The sequence below is a fragment of the Penicillium arizonense genome (genome assembly GCF_001773325.1).
Source record: "Penicillium arizonense strain CBS 141311 chromosome Unknown PENARI_contig008, whole genome shotgun sequence".
NCBI lineage: Eukaryota > Fungi > Ascomycota > Eurotiomycetes > Eurotiales > Aspergillaceae > Penicillium > Penicillium arizonense.
In genome coordinates, this window is record NW_019173285.1 from 601,519 (window position 1) to 622,631 (window position 21,113).

At 50.5% G+C, this 21,113-nt stretch overlaps 10 protein-coding genes across 10 annotated transcripts; 5 read left to right on the forward strand and 5 right to left on the reverse strand.

Moving 5' to 3' along the window:
- Positions 1-279: 279 nt before the first annotated feature.
- grc3 (uncharacterized protein) lies at positions 280-2,872 on the forward strand (the record flags this gene model as incomplete). Its single annotated transcript, XM_022631515.1, has 4 exons — positions 280-313; positions 378-895; positions 948-1,259; positions 1,313-2,872. 4 exons carry the CDS (start codon positions 280-282, stop codon positions 2,870-2,872), a joined length of 2,424 nt encoding a protein of 807 aa, XP_022488467.1.
- A 342-nt stretch (positions 2,873-3,214) lies between these two features.
- On the forward strand, positions 3,215-5,066 carry gua1 (GMP synthase (glutamine-hydrolyzing); the record flags this gene model as incomplete). The annotated part of the gene is made up of 5 exons (XM_022631321.1): positions 3,215-3,279; positions 3,367-3,854; positions 3,911-4,390; positions 4,442-4,645; positions 4,702-5,066. 5 exons carry the CDS (start codon positions 3,215-3,217, stop codon positions 5,064-5,066), a joined length of 1,602 nt encoding a protein of 533 aa, XP_022488509.1.
- A 189-nt stretch (positions 5,067-5,255) lies between these two features.
- PENARI_c008G03961 (uncharacterized protein) lies at positions 5,256-6,770 on the reverse strand (the record flags this gene model as incomplete). Its single annotated transcript, XM_022631407.1, has 8 exons — positions 5,256-5,533; positions 5,592-5,696; positions 5,747-5,825; positions 5,918-6,199; positions 6,256-6,296; positions 6,355-6,403; positions 6,522-6,541; positions 6,599-6,770. The coding sequence occupies 8 exons, from the start codon at positions 6,768-6,770 to the stop codon at positions 5,256-5,258; spliced, it is 1,026 nt and encodes a 341-aa protein (XP_022488688.1).
- Positions 6,771-7,862: 1,092 nt separating this feature from the next.
- Positions 7,863-8,827, forward strand: PENARI_c008G11545 (uncharacterized protein; the record flags this gene model as incomplete). Its single annotated transcript, XM_022631667.1, has 4 exons — positions 7,863-8,142; positions 8,204-8,343; positions 8,391-8,580; positions 8,658-8,827. The coding sequence occupies 4 exons, from the start codon at positions 7,863-7,865 to the stop codon at positions 8,825-8,827; spliced, it is 780 nt and encodes a 259-aa protein (XP_022488838.1).
- Positions 8,828-9,690: 863 nt separating this feature from the next.
- On the forward strand, positions 9,691-10,371 carry PENARI_c008G00233 (uncharacterized protein; the record flags this gene model as incomplete). The annotated part of the gene is made up of 1 exon (XM_022631269.1): positions 9,691-10,371. One exon carries the CDS (start codon positions 9,691-9,693, stop codon positions 10,369-10,371), a length of 681 nt encoding a protein of 226 aa, XP_022488626.1.
- A 648-nt stretch (positions 10,372-11,019) lies between these two features.
- PENARI_c008G09020 (small subunit rRNA maturation protein TSR4) lies at positions 11,020-12,391 on the reverse strand (the record flags this gene model as incomplete). Its single annotated transcript, XM_022631570.1, has 3 exons — positions 11,020-11,025; positions 11,151-12,209; positions 12,272-12,391. The coding sequence occupies 3 exons, from the start codon at positions 12,389-12,391 to the stop codon at positions 11,020-11,022; spliced, it is 1,185 nt and encodes a 394-aa protein (XP_022488858.1).
- A 1,225-nt stretch (positions 12,392-13,616) lies between these two features.
- On the forward strand, positions 13,617-14,690 carry PENARI_c008G01101 (uncharacterized protein; the record flags this gene model as incomplete). The annotated part of the gene is made up of 1 exon (XM_022631304.1): positions 13,617-14,690. The coding sequence occupies one exon, from the start codon at positions 13,617-13,619 to the stop codon at positions 14,688-14,690; it is 1,074 nt and encodes a 357-aa protein (XP_022488750.1).
- A 389-nt stretch (positions 14,691-15,079) lies between these two features.
- On the reverse strand, positions 15,080-16,737 carry PENARI_c008G01904 (putative prenylcysteine lyase; the record flags this gene model as incomplete). The annotated part of the gene is made up of 2 exons (XM_022631332.1): positions 15,080-16,560; positions 16,611-16,737. 2 exons carry the CDS (start codon positions 16,735-16,737, stop codon positions 15,080-15,082), a joined length of 1,608 nt encoding a protein of 535 aa, XP_022488867.1.
- A 471-nt stretch (positions 16,738-17,208) lies between these two features.
- Positions 17,209-18,808, reverse strand: PENARI_c008G04561 (cytochrome P450; the record flags this gene model as incomplete). Its single annotated transcript, XM_022631423.1, has 2 exons — positions 17,209-18,361; positions 18,417-18,808. 2 exons carry the CDS (start codon positions 18,806-18,808, stop codon positions 17,209-17,211), a joined length of 1,545 nt encoding a protein of 514 aa, XP_022488558.1.
- Positions 18,809-19,270: 462 nt separating this feature from the next.
- Positions 19,271-20,852, reverse strand: PENARI_c008G09920 (uncharacterized protein; the record flags this gene model as incomplete). Its single annotated transcript, XM_022631604.1, has 3 exons — positions 19,271-19,632; positions 19,683-20,696; positions 20,753-20,852. The coding sequence occupies 3 exons, from the start codon at positions 20,850-20,852 to the stop codon at positions 19,271-19,273; spliced, it is 1,476 nt and encodes a 491-aa protein (XP_022488589.1).
- Positions 20,853-21,113: the final 261 nt, after the last annotated feature.

Here is a 21,113-nt window from a genome sequence, read left to right on the forward strand (position 1 = left end):
GATGCTTTCGCAAAGGATGCGCGGAATGCTGGCGCAGCCAAGTCCCACGATGCAAATTCAGTGAAGCGGTCAATAAATCCTTTCCAGGAATATAATTGCGAACTCGCAAATCCGCAATAGTTGACGTTGAGTGAGAATGTTCGAATTGAACGGCCGATCTTTTTTTTCTGCTCCGCGGGAGCACGGACCACAGGCCAACTTTTTTTGCTTATCGCCTTGGACCGCATTATCAAAACGGTCGTTTTCTCTCTAACTCTCACTGCGGGTCAATTACATGCAATGAAGAGAAAGGCCGAGAAACAGCAAGCAGGTGGTAAGCTCCATAACTCCATGCCCCGCGACGCCAATGTAAATCTCACACGCCTGTCGTTTTCTAGCTCCGCTGAGCGCTTTCGCAGCCTTCGCTGCGCGCAAAGCTCGCCAGCAACAAGTGCTGGAGCCAGCCGTACCAAAAGAGGCGCCGCAAGCTGTAGCTGCAAGTGAGCCGCCCTCGAAAAAGCGGCGACGATCCCTCGAAGTAGCCGAGACTGAACCAAATGGAGAGCGTCGCCCACGAACAAGGGCAGCAAAGAAACAAGATGAGCCATTGCCTGCCGAGAAAACGCCAGAACAGCCTACAAGAGTCACCCGGTCTCATAAGTCTGAAGCCCAGCCGGAGCCGGAGAATGCCCCCGAGGAATCAGACGTTGAGTCCGAGCAAGAGGAAGTCGCAAATGCCGATGAAATGGACGAGGACGAAGTTGCATCTGTCGTGGGTGATGCCGATGGCTATGAATCGCCCGCGGAAACCCCGGCAGAACTCCAAAACTTCCCTCTATCAAAGGCTCGGTTGAGCAAGAACAACATTGTCTACAGTGATGGTAACACTCTCTGTGTCCGTATCAAGGAGAGAGCAGTATGTACAAAACTACCCGACTGATGGATGTGGCCTTGCTGACTTGGTACAGAATCTTGCACTGATTGGTCATTATGACATTTGGGTTAAAAGAGGTGTTGTTAGTTTGATGGGCGCGAAACTGCACCCTTCCGCAGACGTGCATAGAGTCTATGCCCCCTCAACACACTCCTTGCCAGTTATCAAATGTGTTTCTGGAATTGACGGTGAAGCAGAAGTCGAGCTTAAGTCTTGCAGCAGCGGCATCGCCCGTCTCCGGGACCTTTCACCTCTATATCAAAAGATCTGGGCTGGTCAGAACACAGCTGCAGATAAAATCACTTTGAAGGGCGCTGCGAACGACTCGAAGCGAACCTTCTCAGTTGTGAGTGGCCTTCCCTTTATTCGAGTGCAAAGCCAAGGCTAACGGTTTGACAGTTGTACACATCGTCAGATGATACCTTGAACAGACATCTCCGACCTCTTCACCTCGACAAGAAATGGAGTGCTTCGATGAAAGCCCTCTCACAGCGCCAAAGCAAACTTCGTGTTCTGGTATGCGGTCCCAAAGCGTCTGGAAAATCTACTTTCAGTCGCTACTTATTGAACCATGTTCTCAGTGCTGCGCCTGAGGTCGAGACTGGATACACGAATACGGACGGTGTTGCTTTCCTGGATCTAGACCCAGGTCAGCCAGAGTTTGCCCCTATGGGCCAGGTTTATCTTGCGCGCGTGCGCTCTCCATTCTTTGGTCCGCCCTTCACTCACCCATCGCTGGACGAATCCCGCGATGGTGAAATGGTGCGAGCGCATCATATTGGTGCAACATCACCCAAAGAAGACCCGGACCACTATGCTATGGCTGTCATGGATCTGATGGATCAATATCGCTCGTTGTTGGACAAGTATCCTCGGTGCCCTCTGATTATCAACTATCCTGGTTGGATCTTTGGTCAAGGATTAGAGGTTGCAACATGGTTGGTCAGAACTCTCGGTCTTTCCGATATGGTTTATATGAGCGAAAAGGGTCCATCAGAGGTCGTGGATCCTTTGGCTCTGGCAGCCCGTGAAGCTCGCGTCCCCATGACCATCCTTCCTTCGCAGCCCACCGACTTTGTGAGCCGATCAAGCGCTCAACTACGCGCCATGCAAATTCAGTCATACTTCCACATGACTCATCCGACTGATCTCAGCACACCATTGTGGACGGATGTTCCCCTCTCTCGTACCAGACCTATCACTGTGGAATACGCGGGCTCACGACAAGGAATCACGGGTATCATGGTCATGGGATCTCAGATCAACCCTGATCTCTTGCAAGAAACTCTCGAAGGAGCTATTGTAGGTATCGTGGCAGTGGAATCGCCGAGCGCCATCACAGGTGAAATGGCAAGACCTGCGGCCTCGAATGACTCGGACATGGACCTGGATTCAGAGAACCCGGGTTTGAGTGATTCAATACAGGTTGCCGCGTCTGCAAGCATTGTGCGAACACGTGAAGACCTTCCATATCTTTTCATTGGGTCCGGCAGTTGCACTCCCTTGGATCCAAGATCGTCGCATTGTCTCGGTCTGGCTTTGGTCCGCTCGATCAATACTTCTACGCACAAGCTTGAACTCTCCACGCCTATTCCCTCTTCCCTCCTTGAAAAGTCAATTCAGGAAGGCCATGGCCTTGTGCTGGTTCGTGGTCAAATTGATAACCCGAATTGGGCTATCAGTGAAGAATACTATGCCGCTCGTGCGGCAGAACGTCGCTACCAGATGTCAGCATCCCGGTCGCGCAAAACTGGCGACTCTGCCAATGATAGTGATCCCGAGCATAACCGAACCCTTGCTCTTCTGCGCGAGAGGATACGGAGAGCCAGCAATGTGCCCTGGATGACCGTTGTGGAAGACAACAGTCGTCACCAACGTGAAGCTGCTGCGCGTGAAAAGTCATTATGGAAGTTGAGGAAGAAGGCATACCCCGGTAGTGACAGCGAGCCAGAGTGGTAGATCTCACCAAGTGTCAAATACAAGAGATCAATGCAATTGCGTATATAACAGTCGCTTTAGGGCCTTATCACGTTGCCCCTCGTTAGTCATGAAAGCGGAATCATATCTGGCCAATCAGAAACACTAATTGGCGGCAGAATGCGGGTGTTCCCCATGTACCACTTTTTTTTCTTCTCTTATCGGTTTCTTAGATTTCTTCCTTCCCTTGACTCATTGCGATATTCCTCTGGAGGTTATTTCATTTGGCCCATATACCCCTTCACAGTCAATTGCATTTGATCTGTGTTTGCCTCCACCCCTTTCAACTTTATTGAGATCACTGTGTGACTCAACTCTTTCACCATGACTGAGGTGATTCCTCACAACAGCTTCGACACCATCCTGGTGCTCGACAATGGATCGCAATAGTATGTTCTCCTTGCCGGTGGTCGAATCTTGTGGTCAACCCAACTTTGCGTCTCAATTCGTCGAGTCTAACCGACCACCTCGTGCAGCACCCACCTTATTACCCGCCGTCTACGAGAGATCAATGTCTACTCTGAGATGCTCCCCTGCACCCAGAAGCTGGCCGATCTCGGCTGGAGCCCCAAGGGAATCATCCTGTCCGGTGGTCCCTACTCCGTGTACGAGAAGGATGCTCCCCACATCGACCCCGCCTTCTTCGACCTGGGCGTCCCCATTCTCGGAATTTGCTACGGTCTCCAGGAGATCGCCCACCGTCTGCACGCCGACAACGTCGTTGCTGGTACCGCTCGCGAGTACGGTCACGCTGACCTGCAGGCCACCCGCTTCGGAGGCCATGTCGACAAGCTCTTCGAGGGTCTTGAGGATGCCATGACCGTGTGGATGTCCCACGGTGATAAGCTCTGCAACCTTCCCGAGGGCTTCCACACCATTGGCACAACCAAGAATTCCGAGTACGCGGCTATCGCACACCAAACTGAGCCCGTTTACGGCATCCAGTTCCACCCCGAGGTCACCCGTGAGTTTATGGTTTCTAAATAGGACTCTCTTGGTCTTGGACTAACGAAATATCAGACACTCCTCAGGGCGGCCAGCTTCTTAAGAACTTTGCTGTCGGCATTTGTGGTGCCCAGCAGACCTGGACCATGTCTGAGTTCATTGGCCAGGAGATCACCCGTATCCGCAACCTGGTTGGCCCTACTGGTCAGGTCTTGGGAGCCGTCAGCGGTGGTGTCGACTCTACCGTTGCTGCCAAGCTGATGACCGAGGCTATCGGCGACCGTTTCCACGCCGTCTTGGTCGACAACGGCTGCATGCGCCTGAACGAGTGCGCTGTCGTCAAGGATGTTCTCCAGAAGCAGCTCGGTATCAACCTTACCGTTGTGGATGCTTCCGAGGAATTCCTGGCTGGCCTGAAGGGTGTCCACGACCCCGAGCAGAAACGCAAGTTCATTGGTGGCAAGTTCATCGATGTCTTTGAGGAGGAGGCCCGCAAGATCGAGGCCAAGAACGCCGGAAAGGTCGAATGGTTCTTGCAGGGCACTCTCTACCCTGGTAAGGCCTCAATGCCTCTTTATTCGTGATTGGCATGCTAACATATCTCAGATGTCATTGAGAGTATCTCATTCAAGGGACCTTCCCAGACCATCAAGACCCACCACAACGTTGGCGGTATCGCCGAGCGCCTCATTGCCGGTCACGGCCTGAAGTTGATCGAGCCTTTGCGCGAACTCTTCAAGGACGAGGTCCGTGAGCTTGGTCGCCAGCTTAACATCTCTCCCGAGCTTGTCGGCCGCCACCCCTTCCCTGGTAAGTATCCACAAAGACAACAAAAACCCAGGCCAAACAGCTAACGGCAAAATCAGGCCCCGGTCTTGCTATCCGTGTCTTAGGCGAGGTCACCAAGGAGAAGGTCGACGCGGCCCGCCACGCCGACCACATCTTCATCAGTATGATCCGCGAGGCCGGTCTGTACGACGATATCGGCCAGGCCTACGCCGCTCTGGACCCCTCCCGCGCCGTTGGTGTCATGGGTGACAAGCGCGTTTACGCCAACATCATCCTCCTCCGTGCCATCTCCACCAAGGACTTCATGACCGCCACCCCTTACCCCTTCAGCTACGAGTTCCTGACCAAGGTCTCTACCCGTATCGTCAACGAGGTCCAGGGTGTGTGCCGTGTCGCCTATGACTTCACCAGCAAGCCCCCCGGTACCATTGAGATGGAGTAGATTATGCATCTTAAGGTTGGAATTATAGAAAAGTTCATGTCAATACAAGTTTTAGCTAGAATGATTGGGATGCAGGTTACGAATCCATGTGCATAGAAAGGAATCAAGTTCATTAATTTATCCCCGGCTTCTGTATATTTTGCTACAGAACTATATACAATTGTAATCTTTTAGAACCCTCCATCATACTTATTCCTCCGCATGATTCTCTGTTGGATCAGATGGCCCCACCTCCATGTGCAAATCCGTCTTCATCAAGATTCCCCCAGTAGGCACGATGGCCTCTTGGCTTCCAGTAGTAATGGTAGGGTCATCTGCACGGAAGCGATCCGCAATACGTTGTAGTGGTTGATCATGGGAGCGGCTATAAGTCTGATATACTTGGTCGCCATAGTAGATGCCGAAAAGACGGGTAGCATAGGTCTTGACGAGGACCGAGAAAGAAGGCGCTGATCCGCAAACGATGGCTGGGATAGCGGTCCTTGTCAGTTCAGATTCGATGCCGGGGAGTTTGCTCGTACTCACCAACATAATTCTCGATACTGCACCAATTAAGGGAATCCGCGAGTTCATAATACTGGTCTTTGATACCCGCTAGCCTCTTCACATAGACATATCGCACGCAACCGGCTGAAAACAATTAGCATCCCTTGAAAGAAAATGCATCTCATGAGTCTTACCGGCAATAGCGAGACTTCCAAGTCCAAAGACTCCCGTAAGAGCAATCTTCTTGCGCTGCGCAGTGTAAGCGGCTTTTCTCTAAAGCTGGGATAGATCTCAAGATGAACCAAAGGTATTTGCACTTTCCATAACATCGGGATGGGAGTTAGGTAAATGAGTATATCGGTTACAATATTGAGAACACCGTTAGCCTCATAAAAGGTTTGCTGGGAGCTCGCCGACATGCAGTGGCCGGAAACAGTCCCGGGTATGTCCCAAAACTTGGAAGGCGGGAAACAGGAAAAGATGAGAATCAAGGCACTCGAAATGGACAATCCCAATACAACAAATGATAGGGCATAGACTGCCCATTTCATATATCCGTGCCGGTCGAGACGGAGATAGAGCCAGAGTAAGGATAGTTTGATAAACATGATTCCTATCACGTATAGCAGCCGAGTTGACCAGATAGACTGAAGGGGATGGCTGTTAGGCAACTTGACTTGACATTTTCGAATGGTTATATTACCTTTAGCATTGGCGCGTAGACTTCCTCGGCGATACCACTGACTGTGTAAGGGATTAGAATTGATCTATAGGTTGACCTTGGAAGGGGAGTAAAACGCACGATGCTTGCCGGTACCATAATGCGCCGCTGGATTCAGGTCAGTGATATTCTAAATCAGTAGGATAGTCCTTAAATACCTACCATTGAAGCAATGGATAAACTGAAGGTGAATATTTGGCCAATTCCTTCGTCAATAGCGCCCATGGAGAAGAGCGGCCTTCACATACAGTTCCCAGGATCATCATAACTTGAAAGTAGTTAGCCTTCGTGCTTAGACAGTACTTGAATCTGACAAGAAACTTACTATCGTCACTTCCAACGGCTCGAATGACCTTAACTCGCACCCACATTCGTATAGCCATGACGATAGAAATGAAAACTATGAAGCTTATCCCCACGCCAAAGACTGCAGCTTGTCGGGTGCCTGATTCGATACCCGCTCGCTGCAGAATGCCAGACGGCATAAGGGATTCCATTTTGGGTGATAAAACTGCAGGACTTCTCATTCAGAATGCCATTGTTGACAGATGCTACTACGAAGGACCGCACAGTTTTTCAGCCTTTTCTTTCCATTAGTCAATTGCTCCTTTTTCTTGCAGAGGCCCCCATGCATCTCATCCTTCCAGTGTGTCTCTGGGGCCAATCGTAGTGGTTCCAGAGTGGTCTCGGCTGAACTACCTATGTCGGAATGGTACCTCCATGGATGCGTCTCCACTAAATCCTGCGGTCATGGTACTGTATCAAATTGGCATCTCAAATTTTGAGGGATTTTGTGTCAATAAAAAAGACCTGAGAAGTTCCTTCTACGCAACTGAATCATCTGACATGTAAACTACAAAAGATTGCCTATGGCATGACATATTGCAGGCAATATGGCCAATGTTAAGTAGCTTTACGTTACGTCTAACCGTTTAACTTCAAGTTATTTAGAGCATCTCTAAGCTCCATGACTGAAGTGGAGTTTACCCACTTATTATCCCGTCTGATCCCTAAAATACAACTGAATTGTTTTACTGTACGGAGATTCATTCATTTTTTCCCGAGACTAAAATTGGGACATTTGCCAACCAAGTTGAAAGTGGACCTGAAATGTACACTAGTCCTGCGCCATGGCGTCCGATCCCTGCCCCGTCATGAATTTCGGGCCGCTGCGGGAACGGCCCTAACGGGGCATTAGCGCTTGGCCCCAGGGTCAACTAGAGTCAACTCGAGTCAGTATAAGCCGATGCTAATATAGGACCTGACTAGCATCCGTCAAACTGTCGATCAGTTCTGGAAGGAGCAATCACTCGGCCCCCAACCCGGTGGGCTTCAACGATCAGTTTCATTTAGGGCTGCTAACGTCCTCGCGTATACAGTAATGTACATTCCGGTTTCTTGGCCGAATCCTAGGAGCCAATTCACCCCGGTCGAAGCCCTATGTGGGCCTAGTACTTACCAACCGGAATAGCTCTTGGGGGCTTGAATGATGCCAGGCACTTTTTGGTCCGGAAATACATAACAGGAGAAATATCGCTTGAGCTGGGTCATTTTGGATACCTCCTTATTTCTCAAGACCAATCCTCATAATGTCTGACGGGAAGAAAGTAGCCCTGGTCTTTGGTGCCAGTGGGATCTCCGGATGGGCCGTGGCCAAAAATCTACTATCCTATCCCACTGCTACCACCTTTGATCGGGTTATCGGTTTAACATATCGTCCACGGACAATTGCTGAGAGCGGCCTACCTCAAGGCCCTCGACTAGAGCTGTACTCTGGAGTTGATCTCCGGACCGACCTCGACAATGTGAAGAAGCAGATGCAGGAACGTATTCCAGGTCTAGATCAAGTCACACATATGTACTATCTTGGTATGTGATACGATATGCATCGCTTGGCATTAACATTAAACAGAATACCAACCAACCATAGCATACTCCAATGCTACCGCGTACACCGAAAATGTGATGGACATCAAGAATATCAATAAAGACATGGCGTATAATGCCGTCCACGCAACCGATTCGCTCTGCTCGCGGCTCCAATTCTTAGTTCTTCAGACTGGAACCAATGTAAGTTCCATTCCTTACTTTAGCCCGAGCTACACTGACCTCGATAGAACTACGGCGTTGCAGTGTTCCAGTACATGGACAAGATTGAGATCAGTCCTCCTCTGAAAGAAGATAATTCCCGAATCCTATCGCCATATGGAGATGAAATCTTTTACTGCGATCAAGTTGATTTGATCAGGGAGGCTGCCAAGGGCAAATCATGGAAGTGGTGTGAGGTTCGTCCTGACCAGATCATAGGTGAGATCCCCTTTACTTTACCTTCACTTACAGTCCAGTCCACCTTTCTCCTCCCTTTCTTACATTGAACTGCTCAGGATTCGTCCCGAATGTGAGTGGCATGACCTTCGTCGAGCCACTAGCTCTCTACCTTGCTCTCTACCGATTTGTCAACGGTCCAGGCGCAAGCATCATCTTCCCCGGCACAAAAACCAACTTCACCTACACATTCACAGACTCATCCCAAGATCTGATTTTCAAAGTCTGAGATCTACCTATCGGTGATCCAACCCGAACAGGCGAACGGCGAAGCCTTCAATATCGCCGACACGGATGTCCCGGGGTCCTGGTCTATGAAATGGCCTACCATAGCAGAATACATTGGCCTGAAGGGGATCGGACCAGGCGAGAAGGGCTGGCAGGATCTCGAAGAGTGATGGAATGAGCACCAAGAAGATTACCAACGGATGTGCGAGACGTATAACCTCGAACATCGTGATGTTCCTTCTTCGTCGTGGATTTTTGTTAAGGCTGGTTTTACGCTTCTTGATCGTAACCGCGAGATGTCTCTTGGTAAGATTCGAGGCATGGACTTTGAAGAGGAGATTCCTGTTGGGGAAGCTTATATCATTGCCCTTGAGCGTATCGCGGAAGCCAGGTTGATTCCGTCTCGGCGTGCACTATCTGCTCCCTGTCGTATCTAGGGTCGTTTAACATCTTGGATATATCGTCTGTTTTGTATTCTGAATGGGACAACGCTCGGTACTCTCGCCTCAATCAGACGGGTATAAGGACAAAAATGAACCCCACATAGCTCTATAATAATAAACCAATATATACACATGCTACAAGAGATTTGACCTAGAAGATCGATGCCGTTCCCTCTAGCCAATCGCCTTGTGGATTCGCTGGAACTAATTACGGGATCAGCGTTCGCGGATTTTGACCATATGTGGTTTAGCGCATACCTTTTCTAAAGCTGTGCTTTCAATGCTCACGGGGTGATCTAGTTTGTATATAATGGAGCGACCACAGCCTCTCTAGTTTCTTTCTCTCCATACATTCTGTCCACCTCAATCCCAGGTACAGCAGCCTTACCTTTTATGTTCTCCCAATTACCTCATTTTCACAATGTCAACAACTACATCACTGATAGACTCTGACACTCTCGTGCCGAATATTACGGCTGCCGTGAATCTTGGCCAAGGGCTTTCCCATGAGCTCGTGTCCAAAGGGAAGCTTCAGGCGTATCACATCACAAAGCCTGGTCCTCAGGCCGACTCTATATACCACATTGAAACCCACGAGACTCTCTCAAAGCACAAATTTGACCTTCTACTTCACCAAGGAGACTCTAAGGACGGAGAAGTCCTAGGGGTTGTGAAAATGCACCGTCGCGGCTTCACTATCGGGCTTGGCGATCCAGCCGGAGAGATAGAGGGCAAGCAGATGATATGGGAGAGACTGGGACGGCCCGAGAAGTATAGTCACAAGGTGTACTATTTTAATTTCGGAACCGGTGCAGCGAGAATGACATACACATACCGGAAATCGTATGGCGTTCTAGGGAGGCTGAAGAGTATGGAACTCCGCGCTGGAGGCGTTGATGAGGAAGATGGACAGCTCCTAGCAAAGTGGGTAGGAAGCAGCTCTTGGACGATGAAGGCCGGCAGCCTGTTCATCGCATATACGGCAAAGAACGGACAAGATCACAATACACTTCGTGACGAAGAGACTAAGAAGTGGGAGATGATGGTTTGTTTGACCACATTTGCAATTATTGAGAGTCAGGTCAGAAGGAGTAAGGGGTAAGGATATATAAGGACGTCGCGATGTAGCTGGGAATGAGGCTGCTTTGCTTAGACAGAGTATGCTTGTCAATTTCATGTCTTTTACCTAGTAGTGCTTTCTGTGAGCCTGCTGTTTAGGTACTATTGCCTATGATACCCAGGAAGATTTCTCGAAAGGTGCCCCGATAGATGTTAAAAATTCTCAACAAATCCCTTGATATAGTACGAGCACGTAGGCAGATGTCCCCAAGACAAAACCAGTCTCTTGCCTCATAGCCCCAATTAAGATCTATATATATGTCAAGTTAGACCTTCCTCTAGACAAGGGAAAACTCACTATAACTTTACACTCTATGGATACTAGGTACATTTTACATATATTCTACATTAGATAGGTCCAGGAGAGGGGTGTGTCCATTCGTCAAGAAATGGGTTTCTTATAGGTATGCCCTTGTTTTAAATCGATCCCGGTCAGAAAGGGGAGTGGTACTGAAACGGAAAAGGAAAGCCATCGAGCGTGGTTTGATATCCGATATGGAGCTCCCTAGAAATGTTAACCCTTACCAAAACATTCTCTTTTTTAGATGCTTACTGCATTATACTAATTTTGCAAACAATGGACAGAGAAAACAATGACACAATCATTGAATGTTTTCGAAAATAGCAGTATCTATTTCTTTGTCCTCCTAGCCCACTCTATGTAAATATAAACTATCTAATCTCCTCCCACTGCACACCAGCCCACTCCTCCCTCCAACCAGTAACGCCAAGCCCATCAGGCTTACAATCCCTCGAACAAACTCCAAGAATAATAGTCCCCCACTCCATCCCGGCATCATCCTTGCCAAGTCCAACACCAGCACGTCCCTCTTCAAGCATACTAATAGCGTGCGGCACAAGTTGGAACTCAAAGACACGAGGCGCACCACAATACTCACAAGGGGGGATACTGCCCGCGCCCAGTGTCGTAGTAGTAACCTTCGCATTCGGCGCACTGTTCACATGGAACCTCGCGCCGACGGCATCGCTATGCGAATAGAGCAAGGGCACACCGTTGAATTCATAGCGCAGGACTTGCTCTGGGTTGTGGGCGAGGCGGGTGGAGAATTTCATGAAGGCTTTGTCGAGCTCGGACTCGAAGGTGTCTTTTAGGTCGGCGGCTCCGCTGCCTTCTTCGTCCATCGGTTCCATTGTTACGTTTTCCGGTACTGTGGGCGTTGAGGGCCGGCTGAGGGTCTCGTATTCGGCATCTAGGTAGAAGTTCTTGTATGGGGGTGGGAAGGCGGATTGCGCGGGCCACGGTGTTGTGTCACTGCTTGATTCCGGGGTTTGTTTCGTGGCTGCTGGGGGGTTTGGTTCTGAGACGCGCACTTTGTCCGCGAAGGATTCCGCTAGGGATTGTTCTTGCTTTGCGGGCGCGGGCTTTTTCTCGGCTGGGGTACCTGGCACGGGCGTTGCGAAGGGGTTGCTTCCTGCGGGTGTTGGGCCTGTGGAGGACGAAAATGGGTTTGGGTTTGAGGAGACCGTGTTGGTTAAGGTTGTCGCGCCGAACAGGCTTGCGCCGAGGTCTTGCTTTGGTTGCTCGGGGGCGGAAGGCGGGGTTTCATTTTTGGGCTCGTCGGTTTGCTTTGGCTTTTCTGTGCCGACTGTTACCTTGCGGGTTGCGCGGTAGGCTCTGATGCTCCCGGGCTTGCGGTTGCAGGGTTTTCTGGGGCAGCCGAATAGGTAAAGGCGCCGTTCGTCGGTTGGAAAACGGTCGGGCAGGTCGCCGTGTAACTCGAGAAGGAGGAGCATTGGACTATTGCAGACCTTGCAGTTGGCGAAGTCGCCTGGGGCTGGGGAGGCATCATCGAGCCATTTCTATGGTATTGTTAGCTGAGTGTTTTGGGTTTGAGGGTTTGCAGATGGTGGGTTGAGCATACGGGCCAGCCTCCTAGATGGCTGATTGTGTCTTCAATGACTTCCTCAGCGGCATAGCCGAGAAGAACACCAGTATCGGTGAAATCCTCGTCGAGACTCGAGTCACTGTCATAGGGATCCATTGTGCAGTGGAAGTGAAAATGTGAACCCCGCCAAAAAAAAGAAAATGGCGATAAGCGATATGGAAACCGCGTGAAACAGATTTGGTATACTCTGGTTATTAAATATCGTCCCACTTTCCGTTTCACTTTGCTTTTTACTTGGTTTCTCACTTTCCTTCTTGCTTTACTTCGCTCTTTTTTTTTTTTTTTTNTTTTCTTTGTGTACCTAGATAATAATCAACTAGTTAACAATAGAGTTTTCCACTGATTTATGCGAAATTGACTCAAAAATTCAACAACCGCCCGGCTGGCGCAATGGTAGCGCGCGAGACTTCTACGGAAGACCCTTCCTTCGGGAACTTTGATAGGTTGCAATACCTTGGGTTGTAGTGTATCTCGAGGCTGCGGGTTCGACCCCCGCGTTGGGCTTAGCTTTTTATTTTTCGAGATTTTTTTTGAGGCACAGCGGTAGCCATGCCATTTCTCTTTGATGTGCATTAAAAAGCAATGAAATTGAACGAGAAATGGCTGAGTTCTGGTGGTTCTAAGTAATAGAGTTTTTTTTTTTTTTTTTAGATTGAAAATTGTATGGTAAACCCTTCTCCCCGTCCTACATACAGTACGTCCCGAAACTGGTGCAACCGCCTACACTCTTCGAGAGATTCTCTGGCCCCACTGCCAAGATACACTAGACCGTTTTAGGGACAACGCCAGAATATCACTATTTCTGGAGCAGTCTCAATATTAAAAATACGTGCCTTGTCGCGTAACTGTACTGGCATCCACCTCCAGCGGGCTGGCTACTTCTACCCCCAGAAGGAGAAAAGGGTGCATTAATTTTGGCTCTAGGACCCCAGTTTTTTTTGGATCGTCTTGGCAGGCTGGGAAGCGAGGCAATAGAAACAATTGGAAAAATGGTGGTGCTGGAAGGCTAGTCCGGAAGTGGGATAGATTTCAGCTCGCAACTCTCCCACACGCACGCCTTGGCTACTTGTGCTCGTGCTAACCAAGCCACAGGGTGGCGGTCCTTTCTACAAACCGACCTGATCCTTTGTCGCGGCTCGCGATGGCGGCGAATACGAGGTTCATCCCGTCTAGGTCCTTGGCGCCTTAGTCCTCTTGGCCCCTCCAACCCCTAAATAGCATAGTTCGCGAGGTGCCAGTGCTTGAAAGCTGCGACGACCCTCGAGCGTTTCTTTCTGTGTTTCTGTGCTTTCACTGCTCAGGCTGGACAAAGCCGGGCACTATGTTGCTCTGCCAGCCTATATTCCTAATTTTTGCATTCCTGTCGATTCCTACTGGGGTTCTATCCCGCAGAGGCAATGGCGATTCCAGCAGCGATAGCGGGACCAGCAGCGACAGCGACGACTCCTCATCCAGCGGCGGCACTTATGTTTGCTCGGATGACCACAAACTCACAACCACCGGCCTACAGCCGAGCTATTACCTCAATTACACAATGGTCGCTGGCGACCCTGGCGCGTATACAGACTGGAATGGACTGTACTTCCAAGGCGAAGCTTCCTTTGACTACGTAATTCGCGATCTGCCAATCAACAACACCTACTCTGGAACCGATTGCCCTAAGGACCATCGCTCGATTCGCATGTTGGGAATCGCATGGGTCGGGCCGAGAACGCCTACTCCAGCAGACCTTCACAATCCTTTTACAATGGGTTTCCAGGCCTGGCAGTCTGATAATCCTATCGCCAACATCACCTATTCCTACAACTCCTGCGATGCAGATGTGAATCTCGTGCATCTCAAGACAACCGTCGACTGGCGCGAGTACGTCCAGGAGACGAATAGGGATGTCGAGGGGGCCATCGACGCCGTGGTCCTTAATGTCACCCAGGTCGGCAATGACAGCCACGAGGTCCAATTTAGAGGGGTCTACGACGTGTCGAGCCTGAGGTCGGCCCAGACCATCTTCGCGAGTGACGGCACGCATGAAGATCAGATCCATTTACCTGCGAAAACCTGCAGTACGATGGGTGATATATTGATCGGATGGCCGTCAGGGACTATGATCAACGGGACAATGACCAATAACACGCTCACATTATCCATCTCGGGGACGACGGTCGCTGGCTTCGGTGACCTAAATGGATCCCATAATGAACAGGTGAACGTGACTTTCAGCATCGACTTTAAGGGCACCTACGACTCGGCCAACTCATCGCAGGTTCTCCACGTTGGAGCGAGCGATCAGTCGCTAGTGAGCTTCGAGAAGGCAACCAGCGGTGCGGTAGCCTGGGCATCTCCGCGATCGCTGCTCGCAATATCATTAGTGGTGGCCACCGGAATGGCATATATCTAGAGGCTTGGCGCTCTGCCTTATGGGACTTACGAACTTAAGACACATGCATCTGATTATAAGGCCGGGTGCCCGATGGCTTTCTCTGGGACCCGGCTTTCTCTTCCATGGATTACGGTATTCTCATGTAGAGTCTAGTGCAGTCAGGTGACTGCCTATTGGCCAGCTTACCGGGGCCAGGATTAGAGAAATTGAAGGCGAGATGCGAATAGTAAGAAATTCATACATTTTGACTTAGTAGTGCCTAGTGAAATACAATTACGCCGCCAGGCTTGGGTGGGGAGGAGGTCCTTTCGACATTTCCCTTTTCTTTTGTGCGGATGAAAACGTGAATTACAGTACTGCATGATATCTGTTCATCTACAGAAGACTAAGACGTATAGTTTAGAAGATCATAGCTCAGACTTCCCATCCGGAAAAGCTCCGTCATCTGTCCGAACTTGTTTCTGCCATGACTGAAACATAAGCGTCGCCACGTTCCGGCCCATCAGCGCACTGGTCTCCATTGTTGAGATGAAGCTCTCAATACCACCTGTATACCACACACCCGGAGCCAGAAGAGTATCTTCAAATGTGACTCGCGGGTATAAAACAGGATATGGGTTCCACAATTTCTCATGGAACCAGCTGATATCACTCTTTGAAAGATCTCCAATAGTCGCATTGCTCGACGTAGCGTCCTTCTCTAGACCTAGAATGCTGGCAATGAACTCAGCTGTTGGACGCTCTGGTGAGAAAATCTTATAAACATAATGCTGTTGTGTTCCCTCAGAATCCACTGGGGAATGATCTACCGTTCGAAGAGTACTGATACTCCAGAAACGGCTGGGCCCGACTTCAGCCAAATTTTCCGGACTGAAGTCCTCTGGGAGGGTCGTCAAGATAGTCTCCGGTACTCTGGCATTGGTATCGAGTCCGAAGTACTGCGGTGTGATGCGGTGCGGAGATGAGAAGAGAGTAACGTGCAGATCCACATAGGGGATTTTATCCGGGGTGTGATCTAACCCAGGGGATATAGAAATGCCAGAGTACTGTAAAGGGCCGGCAATGACAACTTCATCGAAGGTCTCTTCAGAAGTGGAAGCAGCGTTCAGCTTCGACGATACTTGCACGGTACCGTCATCATTCCGTGTAATCCCTGTGACAGTAGTGTTCACGTTGACATGCGCGTGCGAGGCGCTCAGCACGGCATCGAATATGCGCCAGTTCCCGCCCTCAATTGAGACAGCCCCATCGGTAGCCATACAAACGATAGACTCCAACCCATGAATCAAGTGCAGATTCTGGCCATAGTTCACACGAGTGCTAGCCTGGATAATTTCTCTCGCGAAAAGTGGCCCAATATCATTGGCATGGAGAAACGCCTCGCCCGAAGATGAAGTCGCATTCAACAACTCCGCCGCAACAGCCGCCTCGGAAAGTGAGCTAAATGGGAATAGAGGCCCTTCGTAAAGCCGCAAGAATTGACCAACAATCTTCTTCATCAGATTCTGAGTGCGCAGCGGCGCAAGCCCATACCGCCAGAAAAGCCGGCCAATATTCCACCAGCTGTATGTATTCTTCAATGAAAATACAAACTGCGACCCGTCCCAGATGCCAATGCTTTCATCGGTCTCCCGCGGTCGGGCATAGTCAGCGCTGCGGACTGTCAGACCTAGGTCGCGGGAAGCGTTGACTAGGTTATAATTAACCTGGACGAAGATGGACGCGCCCAGTTCAATGGGATAGGCGGGGTCGTCGAAGACATTTACTGTGGTCGAACGGCCGCCGACATATGATTCACGTTCGTAGACTGTGATCTCCACAGGGGTGTCGGCTTCGTCCGCGAGCTTGCGCAGTTCATATGCTGCAAATGAGCCGCCAGCTCCGGCTCCTACGGGATGATTTAGTTTTGAGCTTGAGTTGGCTGGGCCGGATACCTACCAATAATTGCTACCTTCCTTGGGGTTGCATCTACGGCTTGTAGTGGTTGCTGTTCTGCTGCATTGCCGAAAGAGAGTAGGATGGCTAGGATGGAGTATAGGAACCACGAAATATGCCGTGTCGACATGACATAGGCTTCAGATGTTAATTGTGAGGCTAATTATGAAATCGAGATAATGATTTTCCAGATCTTAACATGAGATGTGATAGGGAAAGTTGGAGGTGTCGAACGGAGTGGGGATGATGACATATAATTATGCTAGACCTATTTTGGCTTAGTGTGTCCACGGTATACGGCTATAGTGGGTCCCGGAGCACAGGGTGAGTTAAGTCACCCCGACGCCCTGAGCTGCTCACTGAGCGACCCTGAGTTGCTGCTTGAGCGGCACTGAGCTATAGGAACTACCGTCGCGTGGCTCTACAATACTTCAAAGACATCATACTCTAACATTACGCCTTGACACTGTTTCCTTTTTATACTTTGACTGGATATTTAATGCTCCTGATGCCGTGATGATATGATTCGAAATATATTCCAAGAAAAGGAGAATAAAGGCATAGTTGCAGTTCAACCGCTTCTCACGCCGCGACCGCTCCATTACACCTGCACATTCGGCTCCCTTCTCCACAGTTTCACCCACATATCTGCCGGGTTGGCATTGAATCGCTCGATCGTACTCAGCTCAAGGTCGTCGCTCTCAAAGCACCAATCGTAACGATGGACCAGCGTCGCGATCAGGATTTGCTGCTCCAGGTACGCCAAGTTGCGTCCAATGCAGGCCCTCGGTCCGGTGCTGAATGGCATCACATATGTCCGGCATCTGGGACCTTCCACTTCATCTAACCACCGTTCAGGTCTGTACGTCTCTGGGTCAGAGAAGAGCTCTGGATTACGGTGCAGTGTGTACGTCGGCACCGAGATCGTGACATCACCGGCGATGTGATACCCTGCGATGGTCGCACCTTCCGGTGGCGTGATCCGTGGTAGCCCTAGAGATGTCGGTGGTCGCAGACGCATGGCCTCATCCAGACACACACGCAGATATTTCAAATCCTTGACTTGCTCGTATCGGGCAGCTGTGGCCTGACCGCCAAGGACCGCATCCAGCTCCTCGCGCAATTTCTTCAAAACGGGAGGATTGCGGATAAGGTAGTAGAGACAGTGGGTCATCGCAGTGGTTGTGGTGTCCGAACCCGCATTGATCATGACGCCGGCCTCTTTCTCCAGCTCGAACATGGACAGTCCGACGTCCTTCCCGTTCCGGTCTTGCAAGAGATGATGGAAGAAGTCGGTGTATCCTGCCGGCTTTCCGCTTTCTTTCCTTTCCCGAACCTTGCGAATTGTGAGAGCGGTGAAGTCTGCTCCGCCTTTGTTGCCAGGGTGCCATTGTGTCAGACGTTTCGTAAGCCAGAGAAGCTTCGGCCAATGGGCTAGAATCACATCGTATCGACTGTTCGTATGAAAGGAGCGGATGGCGTGCGTGTGATATCGTTTGCCGTCCCAGGTCTCCGCAGGCGCTAGGTCGTCTCCCTGCTCGAGGAAGCCCATCGGCTTTCCAAACGCAGCAGCGCCGATCACGTCGAAGGTGAACAGATTGAGCCACCTCCGAACGTTGTGAAACGTCCCATCAACCGGAACACCTTTATTATCTGAGGGTGATGGGCTGCAGAAAGAGTCCATCTTGGCCAGAAATGTCGCCACTTGCTGTTGAATGATTGGCTCCATGTCTACGATATTCCTCTGCGCAAACCTATATCTCATTTAGCATATCATCCGGATCTTTGAAAGTTGGATTGGCACCCTACGCGTTTGAGACATATTTTCGCTTTCGAGCATGTTCTTCTCTGGACCGTGTGCCGACGATCGAAGTATACTCATTGCCTGTGAATGTGTCGTAGAAGGGATCCTTTTGGACCTTCGTTGAAAACCCATAGATGTCTGTGACTGCTGCGGGAAGGTTGAACGAGATATGCTCCGGCTGGATCCGAATTACAGGGCCGAGCCTCTGATGGGCTTTGTGTACCTCAAGAGACCGCCGACCTTTTCGAAAATTATTTGCAGACCAGAGGTTTGTGAATCCGGCTATGGATGGTGCGGGAAAGCGACGTAAGTTTTTCTCGTCTTTGAAGTATACGAAAATCGGACGAAGGATGAGATAGCACAGCCCGAGGCTGGCAAGGACGAGTAAGTTAATCATGTTGACTCTTCCTCCTTAGATTCCTTGGGTCGGTTGCACGGAGATTCAGGTCTTCCCGGCCACTCTATATAGTCTATCCCGCCATAATGACTTTGGTCGACACATCGCGGATAAACATACTCCATACTCCACGAATCTCGTCATGCCGTGTAGAAAGACATGGGCGCATTTTCGAAGAAACCAGAAGCGACAGGACAGCTCTCCTCGTGATGTCTGAGGTGGTAGGACTTGCATCGAAGACGACCCGACAGTTCATTTTCCAGGACAGATGGAGATTGTCTGACCAATCATATCGATCAAATGACAATGGGTCTGGGAAATCGGATAAGACGCCGAGATGCGGAGGAAGTCCCGTTGTTCATAGATCGCTTAGACTTGACGAAATCGTCGCTTCCAGCATCGCCAGACGACAATGCGTGCTTCGAATTACCCCATCTTCCCATGTTTGAAGCTACTTCGGCTTCATCCGAACACGCGATGCCGATCATCCTGCTCCCACTCCCACTCCTCCATAGCGGCCAGGGCTATCGCTCGAGTCGGCCAGGAATTCTCACGCTCCAGGCGTTGCAAGATGCGGATAGTTCCCTCCTGATACGTTCGATTTGTGATCCAGGGTGCACAGATGGTGACAACGTGGCAAGCACCGAGCCTGGCCTGGATGTCGTCCCCGCAGGCGCTGATGCCGAACAACATGGCAAAATGAGCTGAGACCTCTACCTCCAGGATCTGCCTGGACTCTCGGTATCCTACTCCGAGTCTGAGGCGACTCGTATCAGTTGCCAATAACAGTATCATCGCCGTGTGATAGTACTGCAGTCCGATCGCTGCTGATCATCAGCTCGCCGTCTTGCTTAAAATGGAAATGTTGTCTTACCATGCCACGGTCGAATGAAGTGGACCTCTGGGAAAACCGCTCCTCGCGCAACATGCAATGGTCGGAAGGAGTCTGGCTTGTGCCGCCACCAGTCTTCCGTCTTCGTCTTGAGCTCCTCCAGCCGTGATTGAGACTTGTCTCTAGTAAATGCGAATGCTACGATTTCTGCCGTGATCCAGACCATCCGGTTGGCCCACGCCCAGTCATCCCAAAGCACGTTCGCGTCCATTTGCGGGGCGAATGCGTCCAGATTTAATTTAAGTGGGCGTTGATGATTCAAGGCTACGTCGATATCTTGTCTCAGAAAGATCCAGAACGAAGCTTGACGAATCCCTCCTGCAGTAGCGCAAGTGCTTTCCGAGTTCATGAATGCACTAGTGCCACTGAGATGCCTGGCGCAATCAGACCCTGTGATGGCAGACGACATCTGCTCGTAGAGCCGTAGAAGTACGGTTGCGGCAACGACTTCGTCCGGAACGAAGGACAGCTCATCTAGCAGAGGGATCAGCAGCTCCACACACCGTTCGTGGTACATATCCGCGACCAGTGGATCATAATGGGTCACTCGTGACAGATGATGTGCGGACGCTGCCAGGGCGGCGTTGAGGAGAACCGGCGACCGGGTTGCCAGGTCGGGCACTACGCTGCTAAAATGCCGGTGTGAATCGCAGACATCTAGCGCAACACCAAGCGTCGAGATGTAGTGACGGAGTAGAAACGCTTCCTGTGGATCAACCAATTTCGGACTCTCGATGGGCAAAGTGGAGAAATAGCCGTGGAGGATGCTCGAGGGAGACTGTAATTCAGAAGGGGTTCCATGGACCCCGTCGGCGTGGTCATGCGTGAGTGGGGAGCTGGTAAGAATGGCATTCTCAAACGATGTATGCTCGCGTGGATACGGCACCGACCTCGTTTCCGCTTCCTTCTCGGATGGCGAAACTTGAGATGACTGGGCCAGTTCATCCTCGTCCGTGTACCATGCGCGTGTTTCGCTGGTCTCATCTACAAAGGATACTGTTCCCGTAAGTCGGTACCTGCATATCGTTGGTCTCCGGCGGCAAATGACATACGCGACTTTCCCCGAATCGGCAACCACGTCTGCCATTCCTCGAACAGAAACTCGGCGTTCTCATCCTTTCCTGTTGTACCGTCGTGCCCATTCCTACTCATGCGGACGCCATGGATGAATCGAATGTTCCATCCCTTGACGCATTCCCTTCCCGATTTCACACATCGTAGACAGTTGGGTTGACCTTCGTCGCCTGACCGGAGGTTAGTATACTTGCTTTCTTGGAAATAAATTAAACTCTCAATTCCACATCTCAGTCCGAGACGCTTCTTCTCGCCATTCGCAACCATCCCACGTGACAGCAAACAAATGATGGATTATAAATTTCGGCTCGAACACCGGATACAACAGAGCGACACATG